We start from the raw sequence: 12,575 nt of genomic DNA, 5'->3' as shown, positions 1-12,575 counted from the left end.
CCCCCGGAAAATGCCAGGCCAGTGGCCACCCCGGTGAAAGGCGGGTCGGGGCACCTTAACCCCTAGCCCCCACCACCAGGTGGGTTCCCCACTTTGTAGGGTCTGGAAGGTGGACCCCAGAGAGAGAGCGTGGGGCCATAGACTCGCATCTGTCTGAACTTCCCCTGACTGGCCCATGCTGGAGCAAGGACCCGAAGGGTCAAAGGGCCAGGGGCCCACTGCAAGGAACGCCCAAGAGCTGAGGGCCTGGGGTTCTGACTGGCCTGGAGGTGGGCCAGGGCTAGTAGCCAAACGTCCTGGGGGGGACCACACCTGGAAGGGGAAGCAGTTCAGGGAGCTGTGCTGCCCAGGATGAAGGCGGATTAGGCTGCTGGAATGGGGGGATCATAGAGGGGTTTAACAGTAGGATTCTGTGGCCCAGCGAGGGGCCAGTGATTGTGAGAACTATGGATGCCATTCTGCAAGGCTTGGGCTGCAGTGTAGGGGAGGAACGGAGCCGCAGATAACGCCCCCTGACATCAGGGCAAGAAATGGGCCTCCTGCTTATTAAGATCAATTAAATAATTAACAACAAGGCATGGCAAGCAAGAAGGCAGGTGGTTAGCCCAGAAACAGGTGGGCAGGCCACAGGCTAATTGGCCCTGAGAAGGCCCCCTGTTACACAGCCCCTAATATCTATGAAATAGGTTTGCTTCTAAAACACCTACTGTTGTGCACCACTAAATTAACCTTAATACAAAATAGGGAGGCCACTACCCTTCTGTGTGCCTGTCACATATACTCTGTTTTGATTGTAGGAGGTCTTTAGGTCACTACTGTATAAACATTTCCCCTCCAGAGAAAGATTCTCACTTGGTCCACTTCCCTTCATCCTCCCAGTGTCCGTCCTTCTACTTGCAAAAAGTTTACTTCTCCAGAATGTCAGGAAAGTCAGCACCTTATGTGATCTGCAGATTGCAGTCTGGGAACAACTGTTTTAAAAAAGGAGTAACAATCTAACAGTATGGGAAAATTTTATTAGGACTGAGGTGTTGTGGTAGTCGCAACAAACAGTTGCTGTATGCATCCAGATGCCCTTCCTACTGCTCTGAATCCACTTTCTCCCTCTTCCTTTTTCTGTGTTAGTTCTGTTGACCTCTCACTCCATCCACAAGCAGTCTTGTCTGAAGTTAGGAACAGACTTCTCATTTTGGAGGTATCTTACATGTAATTGACATTGTTGTTCTCCTTTATTATTCTTCTCCTTGTCCATGCTCCCAGGATCTGTGCTCCCTGGCCTCCAGCAGTGAATTCTTCTCTAAGAGTGTACTTTTTTTATCCTGCCATTTAAAGCTCTTCTTTACATGCCATTCTCTGGCAAGATGCTATCTGCCTCATTTTTCTGTCATCTTCTCTTCTAAGAAATGAACCTGCATAAGGATCTTACTCTCTGTGTGGTCTTCTGAGGTGATGATATGTTTTCTCCTCTCCCTGTGCTCTTGGGATTCATGCTTCAAGGGCTATTACTGAGAGAGGGTTTGTGCGTTCTCCCCAAGCCTGTCTTTCCATGGAGTCTTTTTTGCACAGTCAGTCTATGCTGCAGATTCCTTTCAGAGTTCTTTCTAAAGAGAAAGTGCTGTTAAACTACATCTGGACAAGTCAATTTAATGGTAATATTTGTATACCTACTCGCTTTAAGGTGAAGTGAGGCATTGCTAAATAAGGCTTGTGAACTGCAAAGAATTACTTCAGGACAAGGGAAGTAATGGGACTTGAACTCTAGACCTTCATACTAGGGGTGTGCGAAGTGGGCCCTATTCAGTTCAGATTCGGCCTGAATCGGAGATAGTGATTCTATTTGTTGACTCGGATCACTATCCCTGATTTGATTCAGCTAAATCTGAATCTGAAGATTCGATGTTGATTCAGAGAATCAGCGATTCAGACATGGACACAGCTTTAAAAGTTTTTTCTACATACCTTGAGGTACCAGCACAGCTCGTGAACACTGCAGTGCTAGGGCACATGGAGCATCCCACAGGAGTGCAGAGGGCCCCTCCATGTGCTCTGCAGCAAACACAGAAGTGGACCGGAAGTATCCGGTCCACTGGGGGCCCCTTCACACCCTCTCTTGGTTCAGCGATTGGCTGCAGGGGGACCCCAGGTGCCTCCCCCAGACCCAGAAGGCACCAGTCGCCGAGCTGGGGAGTGCGGGGGGCCCCTCCGCACACTCCCCAGCAGACCCGGAAGCGGACCAGAACTGCTTCTGGTCCACTTCCAGGTCTGCTGCTGAGCACGCTGGGGAGTCCCCCGCGCTTCTGTGGGACGCTCCATCTGCCCCAGCATCACAGCATTCACGAGCTCCCTGATACCTTGAGGTATGTAGAAAAAACATTTAAAGCTGTGTCTACGTTCAAACTGCCAGATCTCTCCAAATCGATTAGAGGGTTCTAGTTTGATTCGGAGAGATTAAAGGGTCCTCTGATTCGATTTGGATTCAGAGATTCGGCCACCAAATTGAGCCAAATCTCCACCAAATCGAATCAGGGACCGCAGCTTTGCACAGCCCTACTTAATACTTTCTTTACTCTAAAGGAGGCATATTTTGTAAGGAAACCACAGAGAGATCACTTATGAGATGCTTTCTTTTTTTTCTCTCTCTGTCTGTCTCTGAAACGTTGGAGGAGGTCTCATCACAAGTAAGTCAGAGCACTAAATTTAGTGAGTAGTTGGGAAGTCAAGGTTTTGTTTCCTACCTTGCTTCTAACTTCATTTGTGATCTTGTGTAACTTGCTTTGATCTTTCTAGCACCTCAGTTTTTCCATCTTTATAATAGGCATAATGATGTTTACTTCCCTTTTATAAAGTACTTTGGCTAAAAAGCAAGTTTATAAGTATGCCTTATAGGCAAAAAAGGCACTGTGACTGCTCAGTATGCAATTTACAATTATATATACCTGTGTCAAATCAAAACCTTCTGTACAAAACAGGTTTGTGTACTGCTTTGCGGGGAGGACTATTTCCTTGGTCAAAATTAATATAATCTTCAAGCCATTTTATTTTCTTGGCTACTTAGAAAATGTTGAATTATTTTTTAATGGGTAGTTTCCTCTGTTCGCATGCATACCCTCTCTTCCTGCTCCCCCCATCTGACTGAACTGTCTGTGTTCCCCATGAAAAAAGAAAAACCTTCCATTTCAGACAGAGCACAACAAGCTAACGTATCTGAAAGTTACAAGCAGCTAAAGATGCAATTTGCAGTGGAATAGCTAAGGTATTCAAGTGCCCTATCACAAATGGCTTTTACAGCACATTTAGACTTTTGGTTTCCCATGGTTACTGGGAAAACTGGATTTATGAAGCTTTCCAGAAAGTCATTCTGATGTGGCTCTGTCTCCCTGTGTTCCATGTGACAGACTGTAGTGGGTTGTTGCTGCTGCCCATCGCTGGTAGAATTCCCCCACCCTGAGGAGGTATGCCCTGTTGCCTGCAATGTGTTGTGCTTTTGAGCTATCCCTGAGAGATTCTTTCTCTTCCCTCTCCATTGGGTCCATTCATTCTTCATATGTTGCCCTGAGTGGGATTTTGGCTGCTGCTTTTTAAATATCTGAGCATGGAAGCTCTGTGCAGAAATGAACCACTCAGGTTACCAAGAGGAATGTGAAGAGTGCATTACTTGGTGGGTGGTGAGAATTTCTGGTGAAATCATCTATAATACTTTTCCTTTTTTCTTTTAATCTCCTTTTGAAGTGGTTTTTGGTGCATTGGAGAGTGGATTTATTGACCTGGAAATTTCCTAACTAGTAGGTTGAAATTTGCAAGCATAAAATCATGCTATTTCACAGCATCCAGAAATATGAAAAATGCCAATTGCCATTTTGAGAAGGGATTATGTATTATTTGTATTAGGTTAGTGCCTTCCAGCTTCAGTCCTGGCAATAAGGATCTTATTGCTTTTACATGCTTCAGAATACAGAACATAACAGGAAGGAGTTGTAAAGCAAGCCCAGGAATCAGGGATTTAGGGAAATAAAACAATAGTTCTAGGGACAGTGCTTTCTATCTATACCGTAACTCTAAACTAGGCATCCTTCTATAACAAAAGTAACATTACTTTGTCAAACAAGATTATTTTTAGGGAGCTTGGCTAAGATCACATGCTGAAATACGGTAACATGCTAGAAGATGGCTGTTCACCTGGATCAAGAAACTAGCATAATCATTTCTTGAGTTGTGTGGGAACTAGAAGTTTCCATGTCACAGGAAACTCCATCATTTCCAAATTTTTGTTGGAAATCAGAACATAAAATGTGAAATTTCCCATAAAATAAAGTTTTTGAACATTTTATTTTGGGCCAGTTGAGACTTTTGATTTTAACTCCTATATTAAGCTAATAATTGTAACAGAAACATCATTTACAAGCGAAAAATCAAACGCATTTTGTCAGTGTCAAAAACTATTTCTATATGAGCTGAAATAAAGTAGCATTTATTTTTCTTAAGGGAAATTTTGTGGAAGACGCACACTTTCGTTTTTAATTTGACAAAATGGCATTTTTCAGTAGAAGTATGTTTCAACCAGTTTGTCTTCTCCTATTCTTATTTATTTTGAAATCCTTTGCAAAGCTTCCAGCAAATCTTTAAAACAAGACCCATTATAACAATAAATTGATGCCATTTCTATCAGTGAGAACCTGGCTCATGATTCTTGTGCTTGAGCAATAGCTAACTTCTTCCTCTTGTGTCTCTACATCCCATTTGATCATTTTGTTACACATGCTTGTGCTCATTTATTGTACTAATTCTGAGGAGAGCACGTCATCCAGACTTGCTCAAAATACAGAGCAGTCCACATGACTAAGTTTCCCTTTTAATGTCTGAGAGAAGATTAATTCTCTCAAAGAACTGGCCACAGTAAATTCTGTGTAGTCCTTGCCTCTCAATTCTCATTGCCACACAAACATCACAGGAATAGTCTTCCTGGAAATTTGTAGTACTGGAAAACATGGCAATAAGGCATTTTCAGCCTTGTGGCTGGAGAGTAATACAGTTTCCTTAAAGAGGAGCTTTCCAACTAGGGGCAATAGCTCCTTTATTCCCCAGACTCTCTTCAGCTTATGTCACGTGAGCTACATTACCTGGAAGGAGCTGAAGGGGCAAGGCAGCCTCCTGCCACTGGGGAAGGAGAGGTGTGCTCCTTGCTCCTGTGGGAGACCTGGGGCTATGCTAACAGCCCCAGCTGCTGTCCTGCAACTGTGACTGTTCTCTGAGCAGCAACCAGGGCTGTGTTTGACAGTGCAGTTGCCAAGACTGAGGTGTCCTCAGCATGGGTCGAGCTTCAGTGGAATGCTCCTCGCCCCTTGCACAGACCGAGGGTGACCTAATTCTGTAAAAGGAATGGGAAGGCACAGGTGTTGTGGCTTAAATCATCCTGGGCTCCCTCAGTTGGATTGGGCCACAGGGGGAATGCCCCTTGCATGGAGTGGGGTCAAATCCCCACTCGTGCCTTGGGTCAGCCTCCCTGCAGGAGAGCTGCAGGGCTTGTCCTGTCTTGGGGATACCTGGGACAGGTCAAGCCACTGGGTAATGCTCTCTTTCTTCCCTTCTCCTTTCCCCCTCTTTCTCCAACCCTTGCACAATTATAGTGTGCTACATAGTCTGTGCACAAGGTAGAAGCACTGGCAGCTTGAATAGTTTGGATGCTGATTCAGGTGCCCAGCAGCTATGGTTCCCACAGGGCTCCCTGACAGCTGTCTGCTGAGTGGGGCCATCAGGGAGTAAACGTTTTTCTTCTCCCTCTCCCATGGTGGAAAGGAAGAAGAGTGGAGGACTATGGGATGCTGGGGTTCCTCAGGGCCAAGACAAGTGTGGTGCAAGCTTCTTAAGCTGGTGCAAGAAAGCTTCTTGTGAGAGAGAACTTCCTGGTTGAAAGAGCTCTCATTTTTTTGTGAAAACCAGTTTTCTTCCATGAAAAATCCCTCGAATGTCTACACTATTTTTTGTACTAGCACAGGGGTTTTCAACCTTTTTTAAGGAGAAAATACCCCTTCTGGCGGGTACCCCAGCAGCGCACAGGTACACGGTGGTGGCACGGCGGCGCATGGTAACGCTTCCCAAGTACCCCCAATTTTCTGCAACACCACTGCGTACCCCCCTGGGGCCTTCCCAAGTACCCTCAGGGGTACGCGTACCCCCAGTTGACAACCCATGTACTAGCACAGTGAAATGCCTCTTTGTAGCCTTGGATAACTGAGACGAAATCCATCTCTCATTCCTTCAATATTGGGTCTCTTATTTTGCAACCATATTTTTGATAGATACTCATCATTTTGATTAAGTCTGAATTTTGTTAACATTATGGCTCTTTCGGTCCCTTCTTTCTTGCAACTTTCCTGTATCACCATGTAAATGTGTCAGTTTGAGGAGACAAAGTTCTTTGGGTAAATTCAATATCTTAATAGACCAACTAAAATAGTTGGAAAAATTCTTCTTTGCAAGCTCTCAGGTACAAACACCCTTCTTCAAGTAGAGGAAGCACCTGCAGTTGTTTTATGCTCTTCCTGGATGGCAAATGGGCCTTCTAGGTTGCATTATGCACAAAGTGAACTGTTTGAGGAATGCATCAGTCTTGCCTTGCCACTTCACCGGGTCGTGAGGCAACAGTGCTAATGAATTTTAAAAAACTCAGACAAGGAGGAGGAAAACTAGTTTTTTTCTAAGGCAATAATCTACATATGTTACTAATGTGGTGTAATTTTCAGGTGTCTGTCTTCATAGTAACTGAGCCTGATTTGCTTAGTTTTGACATGGCAATAAACCCAGGGAATGGGGGAGAACCGAGAAAGTATTTTCTTCTTTGCCCATCCTCCCTGTGATTTCAAATTGCTTCCCTTGGTACAATTAAGCCTCAAAGACATGTTTCCTTAATTATTTGGCTGGATCAGTCCATTCAACTTGAAGAGGAGGCTTGTTGAAAAAGGCTTGTCTTGCTTCTTGTTCTGAAGGTGGCTAGACTTGGGCTTAACTGATATCCAGCAGCAGAGAATTCCATATTTGAGAGCTATCCTCAGAGAATGGTCTGTCCCTGAGCACCAGAAGGTCTGTAACAGCCTCCATGTCCCCATCAAATGTAGTTACTAGAGAAGCAGTACCTGGAGACCAGTGGTCCTACAAATAGTTTGGCCCACAACCATTTAAGGCCTTAGTGATAAGGAGCAAGACACTAAATTGTATCTGATTTTTCAAAGTTATTAGCTCCATGTCCTGATGATTTATTCCACTAAGCAGGCATACTGCTGCTTGTTGCACCAGCAGTGATTCCCAAGTAGCCTTCATAGTTCTTGCCAGAAATAGTGTGATAGTCTGGGTTTGAGGTGACTTGAAATGTGGATCCCTGCATATCTGGGGATGGTGGTAGAATTTCTTGGACAATAACAGGTGGAAGAGCATGCTGGAGCACTTCTGTTAGATGGGTGCCCATTTGCCTCAGGAACAGTTCAGGTCTACTCTTCGCTCTCCCTTTGTGATCTCAGAGTCAGTTACATAGACTGCCCTCAGCTCCCATCTCAGCTAGGCTTAGGATCTTTTTCCAGGCTATTAATGTTCTAAAGGTCATTGATAGGATGGAATTGGCTGGCTTTGGTCAAGATGGAAAACACTGCAATTCACTTTGTACATAATGCACCCCAGAAGGCCCTGGCAGGAGCTTCTTTCCCAGAAGGAGCCTCAGGAAAAGCATTTTTGCTCTGTAAGCTGTGAGTCTCCTATCCTGGCAGTTGGAGAATAGCCCAGTTTGTGTTTGGTTTATTTCTCCTTATCCTCTCCACCTACTTCTTCTGTCTTTTTTGAATTCATGGCGTTCTGTTGTCAGGTGAAGACCGAGATCAGTGTGGAGAGCAAACACCAGACTCTGCAGGGACTGGCTTTTCCTCTGCAGCGTGATGTTCAGCAAGCTGTCCAGTTACTAAAGCAGAAGAAAATCAATTACATCCAGCTGGTAAGAAGGCACTGCCAGTCTCCCTTGAGCTTCTTAGTTCAGCACACATTCTTCTGTTCTTTTCTTCTTGCCTCCCCTATGCTTCCTCTGAATGAAGTCATAGCATTTTATTTCATAGTGTATTTTATGTTGACATATCATTTGCTCCCTATGTTTCCCCTGCCCCTTTCTCTCCTTTGTTAATCAGAAACTGGATCTTGAACAAGAGATCATTGAGCTGGTACATACGAACCCCACAGAGATAGCAGATCTCCCAAAAAGGATCCCTCAGGATTCTGCTCGCTATCACTTCTTCCTGTACAAACACACCCATGAGGGGGACTACCTGGAATCTGTTGGTAAGCTCTCTGCAGTGCTTGTACATCTCTGCTATTACTTGCTCAGAGCCATTTAACACGTAGGCCAATGGTTGACAACTAGGCGGGCTCTATGCTCCTTGCTTCTGTGGCACTGTGGAGGGAGATATGGAGAAACAGTTAAGAGTAATGCGAGGCTGCAGGGTGGTGCAACAGGTGGAGGGAACTAGTAGTTGGCACAAGAGTGCCCACCAGTTTTGGGAAGCGAGAAGCAGAACAGGCAAGCTAAAGAGACCTTGAGAGCACTCCCACTACATCAGCAATCAGGGCTTATGTCCTACTTTACCAGTCCCTAATTACATTACTATTAGTTATCTATAATGAGCTCCTCTGAGCCAGTCTTCCAGTAGAAGCCCTTATAAGCTATTCCCCAGTCCCTAAAGTCCCCAACAACAAGGATTCTGGATGGACCTGAGGCAATTCAGCTGCAAGCAACAGAAAATGTAGTCATAGATTCATAGATGCTAGGGTCAGAAGGGACCTCAACAGATCATCAAATCTAACCGCCTGCCATGGGCAAGAAAGAGTGCTGGGGTCAGATGACCCCAGCCAGATACCTCTCCAGCCTTCTCTTAAAGACCCCCAAGGTAGGGGAGAGCACCACCTCCCTTCGAAGCCCATTCCAAATTCTGGCCACCTTTACTGTGAAGAAGTTCTTCCTGATATCCAGCCTAAATCTGCTTCTTGTTACCCCAAAAGGCACCCTGGTGAACAGAGCATCTCTCGTTCCTTGCTGCCTCCCCCTAATGAATTTATAGCCAGCCACAAGATCACCTCTCAGCCTTTTCTTGCAGAGGCTAAAGAGATATAGTTCCTTTAGTCTCTCGTCGTAGGGCTTGGTCTGCAAATCCTTAACCATAGGAGTGGCCCTCCTCTGGACTCTCTTGAGGTTATCCACATCCTTCTTTAAAGTATGGCGCTCAAAACTGGACACAGTACTCCAACTGTGATCTGACCAATGCCGCACAGAGGGGAAGTATCACCTCCTTGGATCTGTTCATCATGCATCTGCTAATGCACGGTAAAGTGTGGTTAGCTTTGCTGATGATTTTGTCACACTGACAACTCATGTTCTTTTTGGAGTCCACTATGACGCCAAGATCCCTTTCCACTTCTGTGCTGCTGAGAGGGTCATTCCCCAGCCAGTAAGTGTGCTGGATATTTTTACACCCTAGGTGCAACACTGCATTTGTCCTTGTTGAACTGCATCCTGTTGTGTTCTGCCCACTTTTCCAACCTGTCCAGGTCCACCTGCAATCATTCCCTACCCTCCAGAGTGTTCACTTCCCCCCAGAATTTAGTATCATCTGCAAATTTGGACAGAGTACACTTCACGCCCACATCCAAGTCACTGATGAAGACATTGAGGGGACAGGTCCAAGGACCGAGCCCTGCGGGACTCCACTGCCACATCCTTCCAGGTCGATACCGACCCATCCACCACCACTCTTGGTGCAACCCCCCCAGGCCAATTTGCCACCCACCAGACTCTGTAATCATCTAAGTCACAGACTCTTAATTTATTTATGAGAATGGGGGGAGATACTGTATTGAAGGCCTTCCTAAAATCCAAGTAAACGACATCCACCTCTACTCCTGCATCTGAGCATTTTGTGACCTGGTCATAAAAAAAAACCCAGGTTAGTCGGGCACTATCTATCTGCTGTGAATCCATGCTGGTTGCCCTGCTGCATTATTTTTCCCGCTGGACCCCCACAAATATGATCGTTAAGAAATTTTTCAAAGACTCTTCCGAGGATAGAGGTGAGACTAACTGGATTATAATTACTCGGATCCTCCTTCCTCTCCTTGAAAATAGGGACCACTTTGTCCCTTTTCCAGTCCTCCAGACCTGAATGCCACAAGCACTCAAACAGCTGCGCCAGGGTTTCTGCTATGACACCAGCCAATTCCTTCAGTACCCTCGGATGAAGTTCATCTGGGTCTGCTGACTTGAACACATCCAGTCCATCCAAGTGACTCTGCACCAAGTCAGGGTCAAGAGTTGGTGGTCTGGTGTCCCTCTGATGCCCATCTAAGAACCCATTAGGAGACTTATCTTGACCCTTGTTCAGGAACACTGAGGCAAAAAACTCATTGATGAGCTCAGCCTTGTCTCCCCTGTCTGTCACTAACTGCTCCTGCTTGTTACGTAGGGGTCCTATGCTGCCCTGCACCTTCCTTTTACTCCCTACATACCTAAAAAAAAGACTTTTTGTTGTCTTGAATTTGTGTTGCCAGCCTCAGCTCCGTAGTTACTTTGGCCTTTCTAACTGTTTCCCTGCAAGTGTGGGCCAAGTAGGTATACTCCTTGGTAGCTTCCCCCTGCTTCCACTACCTGTATGCCTCTTTTTTTGCCTTTAGGCTTCCCTGGATTCTCTGTTTAGCCAAGGAGGTTTTTTGGCTCCTTTGCCCCCTTTGCCTCAGATTGGGATAGTCTCCCTCTGCATCTGAAGTATCGTTTCCTTTAGGAACGACCACCCTTCTTGGACTCGTATCTCGCCAATACTCCTATCCTGCAGTGCATCACTGACTAAACTCTTACGCTCACTGAAGTTAGCCTTCCTAAAGTTAGTCCTAGGAGAAGAAAACTGTTTAGGTTCAAGAGGTTTTTTCTTTTGATATCTATGTCATTGTTATTATGACATACGAACCTGCTCACAGTGCTGTGCTAATGAATTCAGCAGAGGTCTGCATGTGTAGCAGTCTCTTTATCCCACAGGTATATGAGGTACATCTGGGTGGGACCTAGGATTAGATTCTCTCCTGGCTTTGAGCAGGGAAGGTTGGACTAGATGATCTTCTGAGGTCCCTTGCAACCCTAATTTTCTATGATTCTATGATTGCCTCTTGCCACTGTTCTTTGGCTGTTTAGACCTAGGTTTTGATAACTGGCTTGCTCTTTGTTGCAGTGTTTATCTACTCCATGCCTGGATACAAATGCAGCATCAAGGAGCGCATGCTTTATTCCAGCTGCAAGAGTCGGTTGCTGGATACTGTGGAACAGGACTTCTGCCTGGAAATTGCAAAGAAGGTAAATCTACGTTTCCTCATCTTTGCCAATGCTTGGCCATGCCAACTAAAAAGCCGAGGAAAAGAGATAAGCATTGGGACCTTTGAAGGTGAACATCTGTGAGCAATGTCCTGACATTGTTCTTTAGTCTTGAACAGAAGTCAGTCTCTGATAGGAAGTGTTAACAGTCCTATCCAACCCTGGATAGAGTGCTAGAGAACCTGTTATAGGGAACAAATCTCTTACTGACTCCTTAGCAATGAATTAGACAGGACCTAAAGCACTCCCCCCCCCCCCCCCACTTAACGGCCCCAAAAACCCCCCCCCCCCCCCCCCAACTTTAATGTCTGTATTTAAAAACCAGCATCAAAATAGGGGAAGACATGAGAAGAGTTTGTGGTTTGCAGTCTCCCCTTAACTGAAGGGCATGGGTAGCACCAGTTTAGCAACGTAAGGCTGCAGTTGCTTCTGTCCTTGCCTCTTGCTTCGTCTTCTCACTGGAAAGGTTTAGTGTCTTTTAATTTGCCCCTCACAGAGTGAGAAATGTTACCAGAGTTCACATGAATTTACATATGGCAGCAAGGGTCACTGCCTGTCAAAGCACAGGGAAAACTTTGTTGAACATCTAGTAAGGAGAGTGAATGAGGAAGCTGATAGCATGGCATCAAATAGAGCATCAATGTGGAGGTAGCTGCTTCCCACTGAGAGTGGTGGCTGGTGAAGACTCTGAAAGCTAGATGTGTTTTTTTGTACTGGACTGCTCAGTTCCATAAGCCAAGCCAAGTGATTGACTGGAAGGGATTATGTGTACTGGGAGAAAGGAAATGGCTTTTCTTGTATGGGTTTTTGAAGGCAGCAATGAGATGCTCTCATCCCGTGAGCCAGAGAGAGAAGGCAGTGGTTCTGACACAGCAGTGGATCAGCTGTCAGGAGCCAGCAGTATGGAGTTAACTTCCTTTCCTTATGCTATTTCTGTTTCAGATTGAGATTGATGACGGAGCTGAGCTGACTGCAGAATTCCTGTATGATGAGGTCCACCCCAAGCAGCATGCTTTCAAGCAGGCATTTGCCAAGCCCAAGGGACCTGTGGGGAAACGAGGACAGAAACGACTTATCAAAGGGCCAGGAGAGAATGGCGATGACAGTTAAATCCCACAGGGCAGTAGGATGGGTCAGGAACCAGTCTGTGAACAGGCAGCTTCCAGAATCACATTTCCCATAGAATCCATAT

At 45.6% G+C, this 12,575-nt stretch overlaps 1 protein-coding gene across 2 annotated transcripts in view; it reads left to right on the top strand.

The window, feature by feature from the left end:
• TWF2 (twinfilin actin binding protein 2) overlaps positions 1–12,569 on the top strand; it is a 106,763-nt gene extending 94,194 nt beyond the window's left edge. For both annotated transcript variants that reach the window (XM_006028267.3, XM_025209662.1), the window contains 4 exons: positions 7,850–7,975; positions 8,163–8,313; positions 11,244–11,365; positions 12,326–12,569. In XM_006028267.3, coding sequence (XP_006028329.1) covers positions 7,850–7,975; positions 8,163–8,313; positions 11,244–11,365; positions 12,326–12,493 — 567 coding nt within the window. In that variant the 3' untranslated portion in view covers positions 12,494–12,569. The remainder of the gene's footprint in view (positions 1–7,849; positions 7,976–8,162; positions 8,314–11,243; positions 11,366–12,325) is intronic.
• Positions 12,570–12,575: the final 6 nt, after the last annotated feature.

The sequence above is a fragment of the Alligator sinensis genome, unplaced genomic scaffold (genome assembly GCF_000455745.1).
Source record: "Alligator sinensis unplaced genomic scaffold, ASM45574v1 scaffold487_1, whole genome shotgun sequence".
NCBI lineage: Eukaryota > Metazoa > Chordata > Crocodylia > Alligatoridae > Alligator > Alligator sinensis.
This window is presented reverse-complemented; position numbering and strand designations above follow the sequence as displayed.